This window comes from Gossypium arboreum, chromosome 11 (assembly GCF_025698485.1).
Source record: "Gossypium arboreum isolate Shixiya-1 chromosome 11, ASM2569848v2, whole genome shotgun sequence".
In the NCBI taxonomy this organism is placed as follows: domain Eukaryota; kingdom Viridiplantae; phylum Streptophyta; class Magnoliopsida; order Malvales; family Malvaceae; genus Gossypium; species Gossypium arboreum.
Genome location: NC_069080.1, coordinates 5631072 through 5653468, shown reverse-complemented (window position 1 = coordinate 5653468; position 22397 = coordinate 5631072). Strand labels below are relative to the sequence as shown.

Here is a 22397-nt window from a genome sequence, read left to right as displayed (position 1 = left end):
CAAATAATATGTGCATTGCATGGTAAAAAGCTAGTAAATAAATTAAATTAAACAATTTCCAACTTAAGCAAGTTAAAGTACTATGGAAGCTTTATATTAAGAATCGGATTGTATTTTGTTCTTTCCATTAAAATTGAGTAAATTGATTTATATACATTAAATCAAAAATAAATTAGTCTTTTATTAAATTTTCATCTATTTTTATTATTAAAAATAGGTCTTTGTACGTCAACATGATGTAATCCGCCTATTTTATTAGCCGCACTAATTTTTAATAGTACAAATAGATACAATTTTTAATAGAAAGGATCAATATGTTCTTTAAATTAACATATAAAGATTAATTTGTTCATTTTTAAATAAAAAAGTAAGATATAATTTAACTTCTAACATAAAATCTCCATGATACTTTTACCCAGCTTATAATTATAATTGCATTCCATGCTATTTGGTGTTGCTATCTATAAACACCCACTAACCCTACGCTCAAGCACGATCGGATCCCCATTACCAACGTCTTAATTACCTTCATGAGATTAAGAACCTTTTGGGGATGACCCAACTTGACCGCCTTTCCTGGAATTTGCAACCAATTCGCTTTAAACCCAACACAAGGATATATAGATTTGTACTCTCTCCTGCGTTCACAATTTGGCTCCATGAATATTTCATGTTAGAGATGTGTTAATCATAACTTCAAAAACAAAAAATTTTGAGGCATAGATCCACCATTTGCAAATAGAGTTTTAGCTCGAGAAACATTTGTTACTATTGCGACATCTAGTAAGGCACAAAGGTGATGAGAAATTATGGGTAAAATTGATTCTGTATAAAAAAATTTATTCACAATTTTATCTTTATAAAAAAATCACCTCAATATTGGTTCTTGAAATAGCCATAGCCGTCTCATGTGGTTCCCCAAAGAGCAAATTTGGGGTTCATAGTATAAGGCACATTTAGTTATGGTTGATACAAAACACCGGAGCAACAATAATCCATATCTATATATATTTTAAATATATGCCATTCTACAGAAATCTATACTCGGAAAAGATGTTTCTACTCTAAAGAGCATCATATTGACAACCTGCAACTCACAAATATTAAGTGTCATGTTTTTGTAGGTTAAAGGTCTGATACGGTGCCACAGATGTAGTGTATCAGAAAGTGCAGGGGGCTCAGCTTCAGTCTGTGAGTCCTATACAAAATCTAAATCCTACTTAATATAAATGTTAATTTAAGCTATCCGAAAATATGGGAGATGGAGGGTTGGTGGGGAAGGGGCGTTGCGGGATTCAAATGTATTTCTCCACTCAGTTCTATCCATGCAAAGTTGATGAGAATTTACTGCCTTGATTTCTGCAGAACGCTAACCGCACTTGAAATATCTGTCAGCTGTTGCTTAATTTTAGCTTTCCACTTCACCAGGTCCTTCAACATTTCCTGTCAAAGAGGAGATTCCAAATTGGCCCTTCATCGCATAGCAGAGTATACTCACATGACATGCAAATCCACATGCAAGACTAAACATTTACATGCATCTCTAAGGGTACCTATGCATCCAATATGCACTGTTTTATGTGTCTTATTTTTTTCTAAAAGAAAAACTTTGTTTGACATCACCTGAACCAGAAGCAAATTATCAAGATCTGACTTTGAATTGGCAGTTACAGAAGAATCAGGTGTCACATTAGCTTGATCTTCCCCTTGCCTCCTTGGTGCTAGCTCCTCCACATTGCTGTTTACAAAACAAAAGAGAGTAGCTCCAACGTTAAACACATTAATCTTATACCAAAATTGGTCAAATAGCTTTTGTTACCTCATTATTTTAGCCATTTCTTCATTAATCATGTCCAGATCTTGAGCACAAAAAGGGCCCTCAAAGGGGCTATGACCAGGTCTTGGCCATGCAAGTGGGGCCAGATCCGTCTCTTGAACTGCATCCTGGCCAAAATTAATCAGCTCAGGATTGTCTATCCAGGGTGACAAGTTACCCCCTTGAAAATTGTCCAGGTTGGTGCTCTCTAACCAATCTTCCCATCTTTCAGAAGCTGGACTAAAGATAGGGCATTGCTTTGATGCCTGCAGACTGCTCAATGAATTTGAAATTTCCAGCATCTGCTGCTCAACTCTAGTTTTCCATGTCATCAGTTCTTTGCACATATTCTGCTTGCAAAAAGGTGAGAACTAAGAGCTCTTGGCACTAGGTAGTTTCAGATATAGGCGTGCACAAAATTACTGTCTTTTAATAAGGACAAGTTTTTAAATAACTTCAAAACATTACTTTCTACGTTATATTTAGCATATGTAGGATTGTCAGAAATTTATTTATTGGAAAAAGGTTATTGTTACCTTACCTGCATACCATTCAATGAACTTGCAAACTCCATTACGCGCTCATCTGTCTTTGCTTTCCATTTCAACATTTCTTTCTGCATCTCCTGTACAACAAAGAATTCGGGATCAGCAACTTATCATACCGTTGGAATTAATTTCATTTTGAACTATAATGACATTCACCTCAATTGAATTTGCTTGATCTTGCTCTTGCTGCTTGGATACCAGCTCCTGCATATCTCTATTTACAAAGAATAGGGGGTACTTGAGATGCTAAAACATCAATAGCTCCATCTTTAAATAACAATTACTTTATTGTTCTCACCTCTTCAGTTTTACCATTTCTTCATTAAGCAGATTGAATTCTATAGCACCAGCTGAAACATGATTGGGAGCTGCAACAGGTTTCTGCCAAAATGGGGAGATCCCAGCCTCCTTTTGCTTGTTGGCCAGGTCAGCATTCTCCAGCCAATACTCCATCACTCCACTGGTATTGTAACAACGCCGAAACCTATCAGTACCTCCAGGTGCCACCTTTCCATCAATGTGCTTCAGCAGATGGTCCAATAGCCCAGTATCACCAATAAGTTTACGGGCTGCCATTCTCAAAGCAGGCCGAGATATTGGATTCTCAAACACAGCCCCTTCAGCCTTCATGATCTCTAACATGCTTTCTTCAGCTAGATTATACCTTCAATATTTGTACCATATATAAGAAAAATTTTAGCATAAACAGAAGACGAGAAAACTAACTGGTGAGTAACCAAAGCTTTCACCTTTCAGCAGACCATCTCTCTACAGTATTTTTATGTTTGTTTTGCTTGCCCTTGTTAGGACCATTACTTAAGCTTTGTTTCCCACATCTTGCAGCTTTTTCTTTTCTCAGTTGGTTGGAGGAAAGGCATTTTCTCTTCCGTACTTCTGGGCATGAAATCAACATAGTTTTCACATGCTTTTTATCATCTTCATCATATTCTTCCTCAATTTTTCCAGGCAACGATTTGGCAGTGCTATCTCCTTGAGAATTCAGGAATTTAACTTGCCGGCAGACACCCCGCTCTGCCATCCCGGATCAGTCCAGTTTAAACCAAAAAAAACCTTTCTTAGATCTTTCAGCTACTTCAGCACAGTTCTGAAACACCACCATGTACAATTACAAACAACACTAAGAAATTTGTCTAATGCAGCCAACACCTTTTCTTAACACGAAAAGCCACAGAATAAGACCAACATTGAGTCCAAAAATCAACATCCTATTTGAAAAATGAACTGGGGAAAATTTTACGGCCTTTACCAGTTTTTATTTCCTAATCAATTACTCACACCTTATCAAGAGAAGTTGGTAACATTTTCAGTTTTAATCACATTGCAAAATAAGCTCATATATTTCACCCAAAATCATGAGAATCCACAATTTAATATCAAATAACTAGTAGATTCCCATCCAAGATAAATACAAGTAACACAAAGTGTCACTTTCAACTTTCTACTCATCCAATTCTAAGAGAAAGCTTAAAAATCAGGTTGTCTAAAAACGTATTCATATTAGAAAATAAACCACCACAGTTCATAAAATTTAGAAGTACTGTATCTTTACTAATCCATGCTAATCCCATGTTTCAAACTAAAAATTTGATACTCCCACCACCACTAACAGGTTCCGTATAGATACCCCGACTCTAGTTATCCACAATCTCAGCCTCGTATTTTATTTTCTTTCAGTAATTAAATTCAAATATCTGCTAAGCCAACAAAGCTTTGTCCCTCACATCCAACCTGAGCCCATTGTCGACTGTAAGTTAATTGACTCACCGATGGTGCTTTTCAATTAATCAACAGGTTCTAGAATCAAAAGTCAGCATCTTCACTGAAAATACTCAACTTCCAGTGTAAAAGAAAACCAAAATCAAGGGCGTGGCTAGGTACATCAAGGAAAATGTTCGAAGAGAACTATTTGGCAACTAATATCACGTCTTGGGCACCAGAAAAGTTGATGCCAAAAATAATACATTTTACCTTAGAATGGCTCATGGGGAAATGGATCAAACAATAACAATTATTTTTTTAAAAAAAACCTCAAACATCAAACATACGATCCTGACTCTTATTTTCCTTCATTTTTTCCCCCTCTTTCGTCATAGCAACCAAGCACATAAAGCATTTAGCTTTGAGGGGAATAAAAGAAAAACAATAGCAGAGGAAGCATAAGAAACGAGAAATTACGGCGGCGGCCAAAGAAGGGACTTACCTTGAGAAATTATGAGTTGTAGCACCGACATTCAATCCATTCTAAAACCCTAACTTCATTTACGGAGAAGAATGTTAAATAAAATCAAAAATAAAATAAAAAGAGCCTTAAAAATTAAAGAAGAAAGAGAAAATACCCTTGTGATTTTGGGATCAGAGACAGAAAGCTTTCAAAAATGCCAAAAAGAAGGGGAAAAATAAAACTGAAAGCAAAGTTGAACAGGCTCAGGTTTTAACATTTTGGCCGAAAAATTCTATTACCGAATATATCAATCCTACTAAAACCCTAACCGCCAAAATTCCTAAAAACCCTTTTCTATTTATTTTAGTAATTACCTTTTTCATTTTATAAATATATGTATCTCTTTGCCTTCCAACTTTGTAATATTGAGAACTTACTTCAGATTCCGCGAGACGTAGCAATATCTGATTAGTACACAGATTTTTCACTAATTCATTTAAATAGGAAAAAATAATATTTTTTTAACATAGAGTTGTGCGGTGCAGTGGGACCAGACTTTCCTTTTTTTTATAAATATATATGCTCTGCATTTATTTTTAACTTAATATTTTTTTATAACCCCTTCAAGTCAATTTTTTTTTTCTAAGTCTAATCTTTTCACTACTTATCCCTCACAACAATATGGTGTTTAGTATTTGAAATGTGTTTTCTCCTTATCTGATTTAAATATAGGGTTAAATCTTTTACCTTTTTTTTTTTTGAATTTTTCTTATCACAAGTTAATTTTAGATATTTTAAAACTATAAATCTCAAGTCATTGTAAGAAAATTTGTCAAGTTTAAATAAGAAAAATTATCAAATTTAAAGATTAATTTAAAAAATTTAAAATTAATTTAGATAAAAAAATTAAGTCTAAATGTAAAAATTGTTTTCAAGTTCATATAAAATATTTTTAAAACATTAGTTCAAAATTTTGATTTCTTATTTTAGTCAAAGTTTACGTCATTTATCATTTTGATTACCATTTTTAAAATTAAATTTAGCAATTAACCTTCTAAAAATATTAAATTATTTTTAAATACTAAAACATTAATTTTAAGATAAATTATACAAATAATTACTTAACTACTAAATATTTTATTTTAGACCCAAAACAAATTTATAATTTAAACACCCTTGATTATTTCCGATAAAATCAGTATCGAAAATACTACATGGATTTTTCTTTTAAATTTTGATTTTGCACGCGTACCTCACTAACAAGCCCCTCTAGCTCCAACCCTTCTCTAGCCTTCTCAAAGTCGTACTTTTTACCAAACACAGTGGCCATCACATTGTTCAAAGACCCAAAATGAAGCACCCTTCTTGTAAGAACTTCACCTTTGGCTTCCATTAAACACTTTAGCTCTTCGACCATTTTGGCACCAGTCTCACGCCTGAACCCTTCAAAGCCGGTGATTCTCTTCGACTGAACAAATGGGTGGCTGAGATACGCCTCAAGTTCCTCCAATACTCACCGTATGGAGCGAAACCCATTGCCCTATGAAACAACAGCTCGTAGGCTGACTCCTTCACCGGTCTATAAGCAAAAGCTAAGTTGTTGTTGTCGAGGATATCCCTCGCGATCTCAAGGTCATTGGACACGATAAACTGAGCGAACCCCACGGAAAAAGCCATTAACTTCACTGTTTTAATAGTTTTAGCAAGTTTAGCCAGGGCTCGGTGAGGGGTGGCACCGGTGAATACTGTGAGCAATCCAAGAAGTGGGGAACCGAGTGGACCAGGGATGGCAACACTCGCCTTGGACCTATAACCAGCCCATGCAGAACCCCTTGGTGAAAGCCACAACGCAACTATTCCAACCAATAGAACAGCCCACACAAAGGCTTCAAAACTCAACAAAGGTGATTGAAACAACTGCGAACCATGCTCAAGTGACATTTTTGTCACTTCCTCTAAGATGGATATTCAACAAAAACTTATTTTGAAAAGTGCAGAAGCAATTTTTTGAGAGCTTTATAGTAGGGGAAATAAAGAGTTGCTTGGGCAGTGTAAGAGACAATGAGTTGAAGAGAAGGGATTTATTGTTGTATCTTCCATTTTCTTCTTGATTTCCCACGTCTTCCCTTCCAAATTCCTTCTCTTTAACTGCTGCATTTCTCTTACACCAGAGACTCACAAATGTAAATGTTTGGGTTATACTTCATTCAAATTAAATTAAAAGTTGGACTAAAATGATAAACTTTTTAAAATGAATAACAATGACATAAATTTTAATTCAATTACGTGGAAAATAAAAATTTAAAAGAAAAAATAAATGTTGAGATTTCTGTTTGTGATTATAAAAAATGAGGTGTTTAAATTGTAAACTTTTTGTTGGGTGTTTAAAACGAAAATTTTTAACAGTTAAGTCACTATCTATGAAATTTATCCAATCTTTTAATAATACTAGTATGTAACTCGACAGTAAAAAGTTCATAAAAGGAAATTAGAATAGTGTCCACGTGATTGGCATCCAGGATGTTATATTTAAAATTTATTGTATTAGTTAATATTTTCGTTAAAAATAAATAATTAATTTTTTATAAGATTAATGGTTAAATTTGATTTTCTTTTTAAATGTTAAAGATTAAATTTAACTAAAAGGGATCAAATTGATAAAAAATATAGACAGTGAGAATAAATTTGACACTTTGCTTATTTTCATTGCAACCAATTAAATCCTTAAATATCTATACTATTATTTAAGTGTATGATGAAGTTAATGTCATAAATCAACTTGACATCAACTCGGTCAATGAAAATTTTAAATTAATCGGTCAATGAAAATTTTAAGTTAATTTTATATATTTTAATAAACGAGATATTAATAGACTGTTGTATGTAATTTTATATGTTAAATTTTAATCAATTTTAAATAATATATTTATAATTATTCTTACCTATCATTGATACTTATAATTTCTTTTAATTTTTAAATAATATATGAATTCGAACTATATAAGAAAATATATTATAATATTAATTTGAAAAATAAATAAAAATTAAATAAAGCAACATGCATCGTGAATATTCACATAAAAATGATTTTAAAAGTATTTACTTTACATTATATAAAAATTAAAAATATCGTAATAATTACCTCATTATAAATTAAAATAATATTGGATCAGTGGGGGAGAAAGAAGAAACTCGTTGGGCTTATCACAAATTTTTGTCTTCATATATGAATGTATTAATCTCCCGACTTACACGTTTTGAATTTTATTGGAGGCTTGGATTCTGGTCCAAGTCAGCGCCGATTGGTCAATTTTTGTTCTAGACTTTGGTTTCAGTTTCATTATTATTATCGGAGTACGGTACATTGCAATTCAACCTTCATTCTTCTCACTTGGATTCCTTTGGGGTCACTATCAACTATTTATTTCTTCTCTGAAAAAGACCCATCACAGAACGAGAGAGATCAATTGAGAGGTGGGCAAAAAAACATGTAGAGAAAGAAAAAAGAAGAAGAGATATGATGTTTTTGTGAAGAAAGAGATGAGAAACGTGTGTTACTAATGGTAAGTTGGAACAATTTTTAAAGTTTTAAATGGAAAATATTTAGAGATAAAAGTATTATAGAGGTTATTGTATTAAAAGTTAAATTGTATTTTGTTCTCTTTATTTAAAAAATAGTTAAATTTGTCCATGTATATCAAATCAAAAAACGTAAATTAATCATTTTATTAAAAATTTGTCATTATATGTCAAAATGAGGCATACGTGTTATATCACATGTAACTGTTTGATTATTCAATCAGCAACGCTAGTTTTTAACAGTAAAAATGAATGAATTTTTTAATAGAATGGACTAATTTACTTTTTGATCTAATTACCTGCTTATGGGTTGGGCCACTCAAAATGTGAAAGGGTTTGAGCAAAAATATAAACCCAAAAAATGGACTTGAACAAAAAAATAAGGCCCGTTTAAAAAAGTCTGGCCTAAATTCACTAAAGGACAAAAAAATATTATTTTCTTGTTACTTTCTTCTTATTTTGCTACCATTTTACTATTATGTTGCTACTATTTTATTGTTATTGTTTGGATATTGTATAAAACTTATTTTATTGTTAATTTTATTATTATTTTAAAGACATTTGTTAATTTTGTTATTATTTTAGAGACATTTGCTTGTTAAATTACATCTATCTTAGTGTTATTTAAGTATACATATTTTTAAAATTTATTTTCAATTTATTGGAAAATATTTTTGATGTTTTTAGTATTTTTAATGTATTATATATTTTTAAAATTATATAAAATTAATATGAGCAAGCTGTGTCCTGACCGAATTTTAACATTTTTATCTAGATTGAGCTTGGGTAAAATTTTAAGCCCATTTTTGACCCAAACTCGGCCCATGCACACCTCTAGATCTAACTTACAAGGACTAGTTTGCTCATTTTTTAAGTAAATGGGACAAAATATAATCTGATTTTTAATAAAAAGACTTTTATGATACTTTTACCATTTTTAGATGCTAAATAAATTTTAAGTGAACGTTTTCAATGTTACACAGTACTTTGGTGACCCAATTTTTACGTTTTGGAAAACAGTGGGAAAGAATTTCAAATTTGAGAAAATACACGATTTTAAAAATTAGGTTATAGGGTCTCAAAGTCAAAACTGAAATATAAATAAATAGAGTGAGATATAATTTAGACAAAAAAATAGTATAAATACCAAATTAGAAAAAGAGATATGATTTAGGGTGCAATTGGTCAATTAAGCCTTTTTTAAAATTAAATATGTTAGAACTGCAATTTAAGGAAAATCTCAATTATGACTATTTGGGGCTGAAGCTGATGCCACAAAATCTTTATTGACATTATGTTGCATGTGAACAATATTTAATGAGAAATGACAGCAAATTGAATACCTGTAATATTTATAAAATTAAATTTTAAGTCTGCATAATTGTTTTAAAATTCAAATCCACATTAAGTTAATTGAATATGAACTGAAGAGCATTATCCACCGGTTATTCCTATCTGCTAAATACCCGAAGTTAGACTATAAATAGAAATTAAAAAGTAAAGCGGATAATACATTCGTATATCCAAATCTATCTGAAGTTAAACATTCATTGTTGACTCTCAACAGTGTAGATGAAAGGTAAACGACCATGAGTGCACAACAGCAGACTGAAACTATAAATATACTATCAACCAGGGAAGATGTCAAAGTCCTTTGGAGCTGGATCAAGTTCTAGATATAATGCTAACACACAGTTTTACACAACCAAATACTTATACAAGTCACTGGAGATGAAGAGCAGGCAAGAAATTTCAAATGAAATTCACTTATTAAAAAGAACGTGGTGAGTGTGTAAATATTTATGCTAACATAAGGAATTGCGTATGAAGACAGCTCAGATAGAAATATCATTTACATTTTACTCTGGGCGGTGAGGTACTTGGTATGACGCCCTTGCGCAATGATTTTCCCAGTTTTTTTCTTCCGAAACTCAACCGTGACAACGGCAACAGTCTTCCCAACACGCAATGCCTTAGCCTCTATCTCGATTTCCTCCTGCAGGAACAACAATATGTACATTAAGAACATCACAAGAGCCTCATTTCTTTCTATAGCTGGAGAGTTCTATTTTCCTAAAGTAAAAGATATCAAAAAAATACTTTACATAACTTTCTACATAATTCCGGCATAGAATCATAAATAGAAGCAATACTTCTATTTGACCTAAAACCCTTTGTTCCATCCAACAAATTGGGACCACATCCCTTAAAAAAAAAAGGTTTTGGCCTATGGATCCAAATTTGGCTTTGCGATCACCAGCGCTTGTGTGCATAAGGTAGCTCCTCAAAATTGCTTTATAAGAGCCTAAGTGCACTATCCTAAACCTCTTCAAACATCTTGAACAAAGCAATGTTGGATTGACTATTTAGATCATTCAAAGACCAAGGTCTTCGGACTATAGAATTTATTGTATTTCCAACATAATGTATCTCATACAATTGAAAAGAAATATTGTGTTGAAATGTTGGCAAATAAATCAAGCAATCTAATTAATTAATGCGAAATTCCAAATCAAAGGATTTCTTATTCAAATGAACTTTGAAATAAAGTTCAGATCATGTTTCATTTGAGTTAACCACTTTCAATTAAAATTCAGAGCATGTTTACCACTATCAGAGCCTCTGATTCTTGACATTTTTCAGCATTCCAAATCAGGCATTGAAGGTAAGACCCAGGAATCCGGAAGCAACAGGTTGAACCCAAAGAGGTACTTTCTATGTTCAAAAGACTCAAAACTGAGACTTTAAGGATGCCGAAATCCTTACCACTTGACAACAGGCGTTGATCTGAGAGGAAGATTGTAGTTAACTAAACATCCTCCCGTGAACTACAAAGGTTTTCAGGTATTAACAAGCTCTACGATCTCCAAACTAATATCCACCCAATTGATTTATTCTAAGATTCCTACCATGAAAACCCAGAGAAGGGTTGAAGAGATCCCAAAAAATGATTGATGAATCAGTTTCCTCTTTTTCTTCAAAGTAAAAGAAAAATGAACAGAAAATAAACAGAAAATTCATTCGGATTATAAGATCAAGTCAAGCAAACCTGGAAAGGAATTGGATAAATAGGATAAAAAGTAGGAGAAAATCACTCACGCCAACATAAGCAGCATCCAAGTAAGTGATACTGATTTCGACAGAAACTCCACTGGTGCTAACTCCGTAGGTGTAAATAACCGCTGATCCAACCAAATCCACCAGTGATGCAGTAGCTCCACCGTGCAAGAAATTACCAGCGTTCTTTTTTTTTTTTTGCACAATTCAAGCATCAAACAATAAAAAAAAAGGCACCAATAATCAATTAAAGTACCGAATTAGAATTAACCAAAATCAAAATTTGTGATGAATTGTGAAATTGAGAGAAGATATACCAGCAAACGAGGAGGGACTTTCATGGAGCAAAGGACTCGACCCTTTTCGATTTGGTCAACATGGAGACCTTGCATGATGAAGTTTTCGAAGAATCTAGAAGGCATGCCATTGATGGTTGAGGCGTTCTTGTCATCGCCGTCAGCCCCAACTCCTTTCTCCAAGTATTTCTTCACCGTTTCCAAATCCATTGGATTTTGACCGCCTCGTTTCTTCTCGCAATTGCAGAAGTAAAAAACTGTAGGCACACCACTATTCTATGTGGGAATTGGGAAATGAATAAATAATTTTATATATTTATATTAGCTTTACCAAAACCCAAAGCCATGGCAAACTTCTTCCATACGGTCAAAGTAGTCGGCCAACCTGTCTTCAACAAGTTAGGTTGAGGGTGGGATGGAATCCAATCAAAACATCCTGAGTTAATTGAGAGTTTTATTTTATAATTTTAATTTAATTTGAAATTTTATTGAATTGAATCTTGATATGAAATATATTTAATTAAATTAAATTTAAAAATAATTTTGGTGTTTTTTTGTTTTATGTAATTTATTTTAAGTTTTTAAAATGATTAAATAAAAAATTGAAGCAAATAAATAAAAGTAACTTATTAAAAAATAAGATTTTAATTTTTGAGAGTAAGAGGGAGGAAAAGTAAAAATTTTGGAGGTACTCGAGATAAAATATTTGTGAGGATTTGATTTTTGAGTAAAAAAAAAAAAGGAAAGTAAAAATTTTGAAGGGAAGAGTTGAGACTAGGGGGGATAGTTTAATATTCGATTTATTGAATTTTTAAGTTATTTAAAATTAAAAATTTAATTCCATTTGAACTTGAAATTACTTGATTATCACGATTTAAATAATTTGAAATTTAATTTTTTAATTTTTTCGAGTTAAATCAATTTTACTCACTTTTACTAAATTAATCATCGATAATTAATTTATTCAAATTATTTGTCAAGTATTTTAAGGTAGAGATGTTGAAACGGTGGTAATCTAACCAAATTATTATTAATTGAATTATTCAAAATATAAAATTTTTAGTCGTTGATTGAATCAACAAATTTTTAAATACATTAACTGAATCGAAATATTTTAAATGGGGTTGAAAACAATAAATAAATTATTTCGATTAATTGTTTTATTTGATTAATTATCTGATTTCGAACTGAACTAACCAATAACTAGAATTTCAAAAAATCATTAATCAACCTTTGATCGAACTAAATTCGACTACCGATCGATTAACCGAATTAGAACGGTTTGAAGATTAATTCAATTTTAACCAAATTGTGAACACCCCTATTAAGGGTGTTTGTATAATATATACCAAATATTTACTTTAAATTAATGCTTATCTTTTTATGTATTTTTTTTTAAATTGAAGTAAATTAAATTAGATTTTGAGGTGAAACCTTGATTAATATTAAAGTTGTCCGTGAATGAATCAGGTAAAATTGAAGTTTGATTTAAAAAATTTTAAATCTAGACTCGTTTTTACCTAACCTACTTAAAAAATTATTTAACTATTTAATTTTTTATAAAATATTAAGAATATATTTTTAATTGAAATTTTTATAATTAAATTTAAAAATATTTTTATTATTTAAATTGAATTGAGCTAAAACTAGCTTGAAGTGTAAAAATATTTGTCTAAACTCGATCCTAGTAAGTTCGAATCTATTGGGCTAGGCGGGTTATCCAATTCATGGACATATCTAATTAACATTAAAACATTTTTAGGACAATATGTAGTTTTTAAAAGACAAATCGCTTTTTGAAAAAAGGTGATCAATTTTTTAGAGTAGATAATTATTATATAAATATATAATATAAAAACATAAATAATATGAGTTTACTATTATTTATTTTATGAAATACTAAATTTATAGCATTAAAATTTATAAAATTGCTTAAAACCTAATATAAAATTTATAGTACTATGTGTATTTTGTTTTGTTTTGTTTTTAATAGGTTGGAAATAAAGTTTTAATTTTAAATTACATCCTCCAATAAGAATTCGACAAAAGGAAATAAGGGTTTTTTCTTCTTGTCACGAGGGATTTTTGGATAGAAAACCTTATTGCTGTTATGTATTGTCTTTACTTGCTCGAAATTAATAGGAATTATGTGTTTTAATTTTTGTGGGAGATTAATTTTCTCAAATTTAAAATTGAGAAGAACTGAAAAAGGTATTTTATCAAATATTAAACACCTTTTCTATAAATACGCTTAATTCAATTTTTAAAAGGTATAGTTATTAAGTATCAATAAAATAATGTCATTAAATTTTAAAAATAACAAAATATTATTATACAATTATTTATATTTAATATTTTCTCTAATTTAATTTAACTTTAATTAAATTATTTAAAATAATTATTTTTAAATTATAAATCAACATCTTTTATTCTTTTACAAATTTTAATCATTTTTTCCATAAGTTAATTTTTTTTATTTTGTGCAATTAATTTCTTTTAAAAAATTAGTAATTTTATGTAATTTTTTCCATGTCATCGACACATGATTCTCGTAATTATTTTACTCAACCTTGAACTTAAACCCTAAATCTTAAATCTTTAAGCCTGAACTCCAAATCTTAAAATTTAGGATTTGGGGTTTATTTTCAAGGATTCGAGAGTACATGTTATGAGTTCGAGGTTAGGGTTTAAGGGTTTGGGATTACGTTTTTGAGTTTAAGGGTTGGGATTCTAAGTCTTAGATTCAAGGTTCAAGATTCTAGATTTAGGTTTTATGGTAAAAAGATTATCAAAATTATATATAAGGACATGAGAAAAAATTATTGAAATGTTATTAAATAATTAGAAATAGACCATAAATAATACGGTGGGAATGGTGCATAAAATAATTTCTCTATCCATGGCCTTTAAAATTAATTTAATGATGTGATAAAATTTGATTGGTGACTAAAACTTTAATTTTTAACATCATTAAAAGTTAACTAATATCATACCATTTTTGGGCAAGAACTGAACTAGAAAGCTTTTGCGACATCCTAAAAGTGAACGTTTTAATCCCTCTCAACAAACGAGATGCTTTTGCGACATGTAATTAATGAAAATTGGAATATAAGCAGTAGTTGATGAATAGAAATCACCTGCCCCCAAATTGTTTCTTAATTTTATTACATTCTTAACCCATTTGTTTGATATTGGGAGTCAACGAGGGATTGAGCACTGCTCCAACAAAGAACACAACTCCAGATGTCTCTTCCTTGATCATGAACATGAAAGGATGATCCGCTACAAAGCTTGGATTTGGATAAACCGACTGCTGCTGCTGTTCGATTATAACTGCAGTGCTAGCAGCAGCTTCGGTTCCTTCCTCGTTCACTTCAATCAAACATTTGTGAAACATCTTCCTCACAAATAGAGGTTCAGTAACCGAGTCTACCATTTCAGTAATCTCTGCTTTACTTCTATTAAAAGGAAGGTCTAGTCCCATTTTGATCATCGCCTCCGATGCTTCAAACTCGAACTCGAACTTGAATCTCGGAACCCAGAAGTCGGAAATTTTCTCGTTGACGAGATCGAATCGCTTGTTGAAATATTCAGGGTTGGACTTGAACATTTGTAGCAAGTTCTTCAAGCCATCTTTTGCATCTGGTAGAAAGAAATGCATGGCGAATTTTCTAGTGGGTTGACTAGTTTTGTAAGGGAGTTTGAGGATTTTGTACCCATTAAATGATCTGTAAAGATAACGCTCAAATCTATTGCTAGTCATGAAAGGAACATGAACTTTTTCACCATTTAAGAGGTGAAAGACCCTTTGTTTAGATTTTGATGTATCAAATAGTTGAGCCCATGTTCCTTTGAAGTAAAGTGCATTTGCAAGTATCAAAGCTGTAAGTTCATTTATAACCTTCAAGGCCTCAGCTGTGAGAAGGTTCCTGATGAGCCCTCTTGTTGCAGTCTCAGCCCACGCATTTACTTCAGCTACAACCTGTTCAGCCTTCATTGTCAAAGTATCAAATTAATAAACGATAATTAATGTGAATATACATAAAATATAAGAAAAACTAAAGGAAATTTTACTTTATTGGCAAAGTCAGCTTCTTTGGCAATGGCATGGTAGACACCTTCTACAATCTCTTGGAAAGAAGGTTTCAGCTTTAAGCTTTGAGCGACCCAAGCCGCATTAACAAAGGACAAGTCTGGTTCACCTATGGAAACCCCATTGCTTTTATTGAATGGTGATGCCAGATCAACCATTTGGGAAGCTAGTGAATTGATATCTTCGAGGCTTTTGGATCCTAAACAGTGGAATAGCTGCTCTAAAGTACGTCCCTTCGATCCAACTGCAATCAAGCTCAACAAAAGATGGAATAAAAATGGTGAGATCACTGTGTTTGATCCATTTTCAACACCTTTTGCTTGAAGAATGTTATTAGCCAACAGCAGACAGAAATAGGTGTTGAAACTACTGGTTTCTGCCTGTATTGGAAACTCCATTGCAGTCTGCTTAAGCTCATGAAATTTGTCTTGTTTATATAGAAAGAATTGAAGGGTGGTTGCTTAGTTTGCAAGCAATATTTTGGGTTAGCTGGCTGTTGACTTGTTCATAATGTTTATGCATAGTTAAATACCAGAGGTATTACTTGGAACTTTACGGGGAAATTATTAATTTTTGTGAGATAGCTAGTTGGAAGTTATACGAACCTGAAAACTAAGAATAATTACAATCGTATATAGTTTTACTTCCACTTATTGAGAGAAGCGCTTTTAGAAACAAATGATAATTTTAATTCTTTATTAATATTTATATTGAGTAATACTTTCTTATTTAAATTTATTTTAAATATATAATATTATATATTCGATTTAAATTTTATATTTCATATATTAAAATATTAACAAAAATTATAATAAATTATTTTTATATTCTTACTAAAATATCATAATATTAACTAATTTGAACATTATTTAAATGCATATTTATTATTTTATAACACCATGTCTAAAATACATATTTTATTTCTCAAAATTACTTTTTGACCGCAACACTAAACACTTAAATTTTAAACAAAACTTTTCAAAAGTTATTCTTAAAATCACTTTTCCACGGCACTTTTTAAAAACGCTCCTCAAAAGCAATACTAAACTAGCCCTAAAAAAGATTGGAATATTCTGCACAATATTGTCAATATTCTAATGAATCCCACTAGGCGGGTGAGTTTGTATCAAATTATTTTTTAATTTGGATTACATCGATTTAGATTTTTTTAAATTCAATTTGGACTTGAATTTTTCGAGCTTTCATCTTATAAAATTTAGATATATATATATATATATATATATTGAGTTTGGATTGATTTGAGTTGAGTAAGCTCAGACGAAGTTAAATGTTTAGGGGATTATAAGTTATAAATATATTATTTTAGATATTGGAGTAGGTGATGGGGTCCAACGGTTTAAACTCATGTTAAATGAGTGGTTGACAAAAAATTAATTATCACTCTATATAAGTCAAGACAAATTATAAATATTTTTATTTTGAATGTAATAATTAATTTTACTTTTAAATTTACCATAACATAACTCATGAGTAAATATAGATATTTTATTATAATAGAAATATCTTATATAACACAACCAAAATGGCATATCTAATGTTTATGATAATATAATATGTATAAGAATTTTATAAATATAATTCAAATCATTATACCATACATATATCAATTTTATATATTTGAATTATTATCTGTAATTTATATGGAAAATAATAAATTTTGAAAAGAATTAAACCGCCAAAAGTATCGTTTATTGTTTATTATATTACTACCTTAAAATCATAATAATTTTATTTTATTCCTAAATTTAAAATATTGAAAAACATTATTTAAATTTATAGACAAAATATCCACATTGTATTCTCAAACCTAAATTCATTATTCAATTATATTATCACAAACCTAAATTTAAATATTATACTCATCTTTATCTAAATCCAAAATAAATTTATTATACTTAAAATCTCAAACCCCAATAAAAATTTTAAACCTAACTCTCATAATTGTTGTTTAATAATATTTTATGTATTATTAATTATATATAAAAATAATAAATGATAGAATTTAGGGTTAAATATAAAATTAATTTTGAACTTATCTATTTTTCTTAAATTAGTATTTATGATTCTTTTTGTTTTAGATTAGTACCCAAATTTTTTCGGTCCATTATATTGGTACTTGAGTCTAACAACATTAAATTTTTATTGACGTGATAGTATTGACCACTCGCGTGCTACCATGTATCACTCTTTGACTTAAAAAGCTGTTTCTCTTTAATTATTTTTCATTTAATTTTATGTTTTTAAATACCCTTTCATTTATTTTTTGCTTTATTTTTTTCCTTTGAAATTTTCTTTTTCCTATCGTCTTTTCTACCTCTTTAGCTGTTGCAAATTTTTAGACTAAAGAGAGTGACATCTGGTAGTGCGCAAGTGGCCAACACTACCACGTCAATAAAAATTTAATGACACTCATATACCAATATAATAGACAAAAAAATTTAGGTCCCAATCTAAGACCAAAAAAACTATAAATATCAATCTGAGAAAAATAGACAAATTCCACTATCAATTTTATATTTAACCCTAGAATTTATTTTTTAATTTTCAAATTTCAAATCTAGAAGCTTATCCATAGAGTTAGGGGTAGGAAGCATAAAACTGGGTAAGTGGTTTTGGATTGGGTTTGCATGCGAGACTAAGGGTAGATCACTAAGTTTTGTGGTTTTTCGACTTGCCTGGAACACTTACATCTACATAAATTAACGCCCATTCGCTGATGGAGTTTCTTTAGATTGATTTTTCATCTATACTATAATTTTTGAAACTTCGTATATTGACTTTTTGTAATGACTCAATTAGAAAATAATTAAAAATTTATTCTGTAAAAAAATTTATTTGAATTCAACATCTTTTAAACTTTCATTTTAATTGATACTCAAATTTTAACATATTTTAATTACATCCTTCAACTATTGATATTATATTAATAGTGTCATTGCATTACTAAAATTGTTAATTTAACTATTAAATGAGACATTAGATCTTGTGACATAATTTCAAAACGAATTTAAAAAAATGAATATTGTAAAAACTGGATGTTGTAAATATATGGATTTTGAAGTTTTCAAAGCTTTTACAAAATTATTGTTCACACTTTTTCTTTTCGGTTTTACTTTATATTTAGTTTTAATTTTAAAATTATGTGACAACATTTTATTTTTCCTTAAATTTTCATTTAAAATTATGTCACATGAAATTTTATTTGTCGTTTGCTTGTTAAATTAATGGTTTCAATAATGAAAAGATCCGACCGATATAATATCGACAAGTTGGAGTAATTAAAATTTTACAAAAGTTTGAAATCAATTTTGAATGAAAGTTATAATTTGAGGATGTCAAATGTAATTAACTCAAATAATAAATATCACACATAGTGATATTTGAACTTAACACGCCTGGTCTCTAAAATCTCAACTTTATCATTTACTGAAATAAACTTTATATTTATTTATTTTGAATTTATTTAATGATAGATTGTATTTATGAAACTTAACATATAATAAATTTGAAACGATATCTTGAAATAAACCGATATCTATACATACCAAATCAATTAAAAATTAAACTACCTTTATTACAATAACAACTAGATGAATTAAGCTAAGACTATATTAGTATTTTTAATTATATGTTTAGAGGAAAAAGTAAAATAATTACAAAAATCTAATACAAAATTTATACTAATAAAACTTTATTTCATATAAACGCTTTACAAATGCAAATCTATGATATTTAAAAATTAAATTTTATTAAGAGAAATATATATTATTTGCAATATCAATAACAATTATAATATTTTTAATATTGTCAGTAAGGCCTTTGATTTTTTTAATATTAATACTTTTCTATTATTTTAGATACATTGTATAATTAAAATTAAATAAATACATCTTACATGTATTTTTTAATATTTTATACATATTATCTGAGTTCCTTTATGAGAAATAAATTTTTTATTTTTACTAACAAGTGGTTAGGTATAGTAATAACACATATTATACTCTTAAGGGAAAACTTAAGTTTAAACCTCAAAGATGTCGTCCATTTTCTACTACTCCACCAAATATATATATATATAATTTTTTCTTATTAACATCTCAAACAAAGTTACACAAGTAAAATCATCAAAGGTGAAAGTATTTGTATTAGATACCTATTTAAATCAATATTTTTACTATTAAATAGATTAATTTAATTTTATATTAATTAAAAATAAATTTAATTTAAAATTAATTAAGATTAGTATTTTAAAAAGTACATAAAAATATTATTTTTAGTTATAGTTTAATTCCAATAAAAAATTCATTTACTATATTATTAAAATTAATTAATTTAATCTCTTTTCAAAATTTAAAATTTTATTTTATATTTTCAGATTATCTTTAAACGAAATCAACTGAAATAATTCATATTTAATAATTGTTTACAAAACTTAAAACTATTTTGATTACATAACCTCGAATTTTCCATGCTAAGCTAAAAGTAAAATAAAAGTTACTTGCAATTAATTAAACTAATTGTTTGTTCTTCATTTTGGTAAAGAAGTTATGAGAAAACTATGAGTTTTGTTTGAAATGGAAGATAAAATTAATTAATAGGATTTTTCCTTTCTTTTAGCTTAGTATGGAATATTCAATATCATATTTTCATTGATAGTGTTTGAAAATAATTTCAAAACATCAAAATAAATTAAATAAATTGTTGACATTTTATTATCTATTGATAATATCAACCAATTTGTTACTATAATTTTGAATCCTAATATTTAAAAATTTATATTTCAAAACCCAAACTTAGAATTTTCGGCAACGAGATAAACAAGTACAGTTTGATAATTTTTGTGTATCGTTTAGTTTTTACCTTTTTTTCACTTTAACCTTTTTTTTTTTACTCCAATCAAGACTTAAAAAAGATATTTTTTTGAGTGATCAGAATGAAAATGATCTAAAAGTTGAGTGACTGAAATGAAAGTTCAACAACGTAATGTGGCGTATACAGTTAACACTTGAGTAACTAAAATGAAATCATATTAAAAATTAGTTGACAAAATTATAAAAAATTAATTTTGGGATACCTAAATGAAAGCACTCTAAATTAACTAAATAGTCTATCAAATAATAAATGATATTTTTAAAATAATAAAAATAACTTTCATTAAAATTTAACATTATTTGATTTCTCTAATAATAGTAAAAACTAAATTAATTGAAAAAAATCTCTAACAAAATAAAAGCAACAGCTAAATACAAAATATAACATCAATCATTTCTATTAAAATGGTTTAAATATATTAAAATATATTATTTTTTATTTATGAATTGAAAAGAATAATTTTATGAAACAAAATCATGTGTTGTCGCATACCAATTATCATTACTCATTTTTGGTGTTTTTCGCTGGACCCAAAGTGGCAAAAGGCTACGACAATACAGTCAAACACAGCTCCAAAGTCCAAAGCATCTAGGCGTGGACCCTCTAATTCACATCAACTTAAATACGATACATGCATAATTGAACAGATGTGCAAATGCTAAGCTACGAGCCATCAACTTGTCAAAAATCATGGTCCCCGCTCCCCATCCAAAACAAACAAAATGGGTAATTGGATCCAATCATATATGAACTTTCCTGAATTGATTCTGTATTCTACTTATAATTATGCTGAAGTTATATTTGCAAACTCTCAAAAATCACTTGACTCAGAGCTTACCAAAGCCATTGCTTATTATGTCCAAATTTCTTTCATTTCAAGCTAAATTGAAAATTTTCAACTGGACAACACATATGGCAAAAAAAACGTTTCTCAAATGGCGATGATAGGTAGGTCTACCTGTTGGAGAAAATGTTGAACTAGTAACAAGAAGAAGATCAACAATGGGATAGAAATTTGGGTTAAAAAGTATGGCCGTCTTTGAAATTATATATATATAAAAGGGGTCATTTGAAATCAGCAACGAGCAACTAGAATACATTTTTGTTCACATCTCTAAATCATTGTGAATGTTGAAAAAAATATTACCCAACAAATTAATGAGTAGGAAATTATAACATGTCAGTTCACTTTCTTTTAGAATTTCATTTGTTGGAACTATTTTGATTCGGGAGTTATTTTCATGTTTTGCTGCGTTTTATTTTCATATCTTTGTATGCATGATAGTAAGATGTGTAATTGGTAGTTTTTTTTTAATGGAGAATCACCACTCTAAATACCATTTAGTATAATGCCTCTAAGTATAAAAAAGAAAAATTCCATTTCAAAAAATAAAAAATTTTATATATCATCTAATGAAATTTTTGAGTGCTTAAAAAATTTTGACGGTTTTCAATTTTTAGTTCAAATAAATTTGACGTTCTCACCGGTGGTTTGCCGTGCTAAATAATGATGTTATAGTATTGGAATTTTGACATTTAGTTCAAGCAATGACTGTAAATATTTATGTTTGATATTTTTCGTTGTTTTATATTGTAAACCGTTATTTATTAAAAAAAGTTAAAAATTATGTAGTATATTCGATTGGAAGTTGTCCAGTTAATTATTTAAAAATGAAAGAAAATAATTTAATTTTAAACTATTAAAAAATTTATTCTGATAAAAATTAAATTATTAAAAATAAATAAAAATATGCATTTGAGAAAATGAATATAAGATTAGCGTGGAGTGGAGTAAAAGTTAGGGGTAAGAAAGATAGGGCATTTAAGAGAGGCATGTGGGAATGGAATTAGATTATTACAGAGAGTAGTCGGGGATGGTTCTCTAATTAGTCCACCATTAGCGATGGATGATGACCCCCAACCCAGGGTGGAC

At 29.3% G+C, this 22397-nt stretch overlaps 3 protein-coding genes across 4 annotated transcripts in view; all 3 read right to left on the bottom strand.

Moving 5' to 3' along the window:
• The window catches only part of LOC108474002 (xyloglucan endotransglucosylase protein 34), a 60249-nt gene extending 55354 nt beyond the window's left edge, over positions 1 to 4895 (bottom strand). The window contains exons 1-7 of one of the 2 annotated variants that reach the window (XM_053022287.1): positions 4722 to 4895; positions 4586 to 4638; positions 3114 to 3469; positions 2663 to 3028; positions 2521 to 2578; positions 2358 to 2441; positions 1994 to 2166 (exon numbers count right to left, since the gene is read on the bottom strand). In XM_053022287.1, the coding sequence (XP_052878247.1) occupies positions 1994 to 2166; positions 2358 to 2441; positions 2521 to 2578; positions 2663 to 3028; positions 3114 to 3403 (971 nt within the window). In that variant the 5' untranslated portion in view covers positions 3404 to 3469; positions 4586 to 4638; positions 4722 to 4895. The remainder of the gene's footprint in view (positions 1 to 1993; positions 2167 to 2357; positions 2442 to 2520; positions 2579 to 2662; positions 3029 to 3113; positions 3470 to 4585; positions 4639 to 4721) is intronic. The other variant, XM_053022288.1, reaches the window with a different exon arrangement.
• A 4872-nt stretch (positions 4896 to 9767) lies between these two features.
• LOC108470785 (uncharacterized) lies at positions 9768 to 11909 on the bottom strand. The gene is made up of 3 exons (XM_017772242.2): positions 11500 to 11909; positions 11225 to 11368; positions 9768 to 10121 (listed from the first exon to the last, which is right to left on the bottom strand). Exons 1-3 carry the CDS (start codon positions 11686 to 11688, stop codon positions 9978 to 9980), a joined length of 477 nt encoding a protein of 158 aa, XP_017627731.1. The 5' UTR covers positions 11689 to 11909; the 3' UTR covers positions 9768 to 9977.
• Positions 11910 to 14412: 2503 nt separating this feature from the next.
• LOC108471195 (serpin-ZX-like) lies at positions 14413 to 16009 on the bottom strand. Its single transcript, XM_017772803.2, has 2 exons — positions 15553 to 16009; positions 14413 to 15469 (listed from the first exon to the last, which is right to left on the bottom strand). The coding sequence occupies exons 1-2, from the start codon at positions 15967 to 15969 to the stop codon at positions 14651 to 14653; spliced, it is 1236 nt and encodes a 411-aa protein (XP_017628292.1). The 5' UTR covers positions 15970 to 16009; the 3' UTR covers positions 14413 to 14650.
• Positions 16010 to 22397: the final 6388 nt, after the last annotated feature.

Bases quoted from the DNA above. Each gene is read 5' to 3' on its own strand.
- LOC108471195 (XM_017772803.2), bottom strand. From the start codon at position 15,969: ATGGAGTTTCCAATACAGGCAGAAACCAGTAGTTTCAACACCTATTTC. The intron at 15,470-15,552 runs GTAAAATTTCCT...TTGACAATGAAG, and splicing joins AAGCTGACTTTGCCAATAAA to GCTGAACAGGTTGTAGCTGA.
- LOC108470785 (XM_017772242.2), bottom strand. From the start codon at position 11,688: ATGGATTTGGAAACGGTGAAGAAATACTTGGAGAAAGGAGTTGGGGCT. The intron at 11,369-11,499 runs GTATATCTTCTC...AAAAAAAAAAAG, and splicing joins AAGTCCCTCCTCGTTTGCTG to AACGCTGGTAATTTCTTGCA. The intron at 10,122-11,224 runs GTGAGTGATTTT...TTGTTCCTGCAG, and splicing joins TGGATGCTGCTTATGTTGGC to GAGGAAATCGAGATAGAGGC.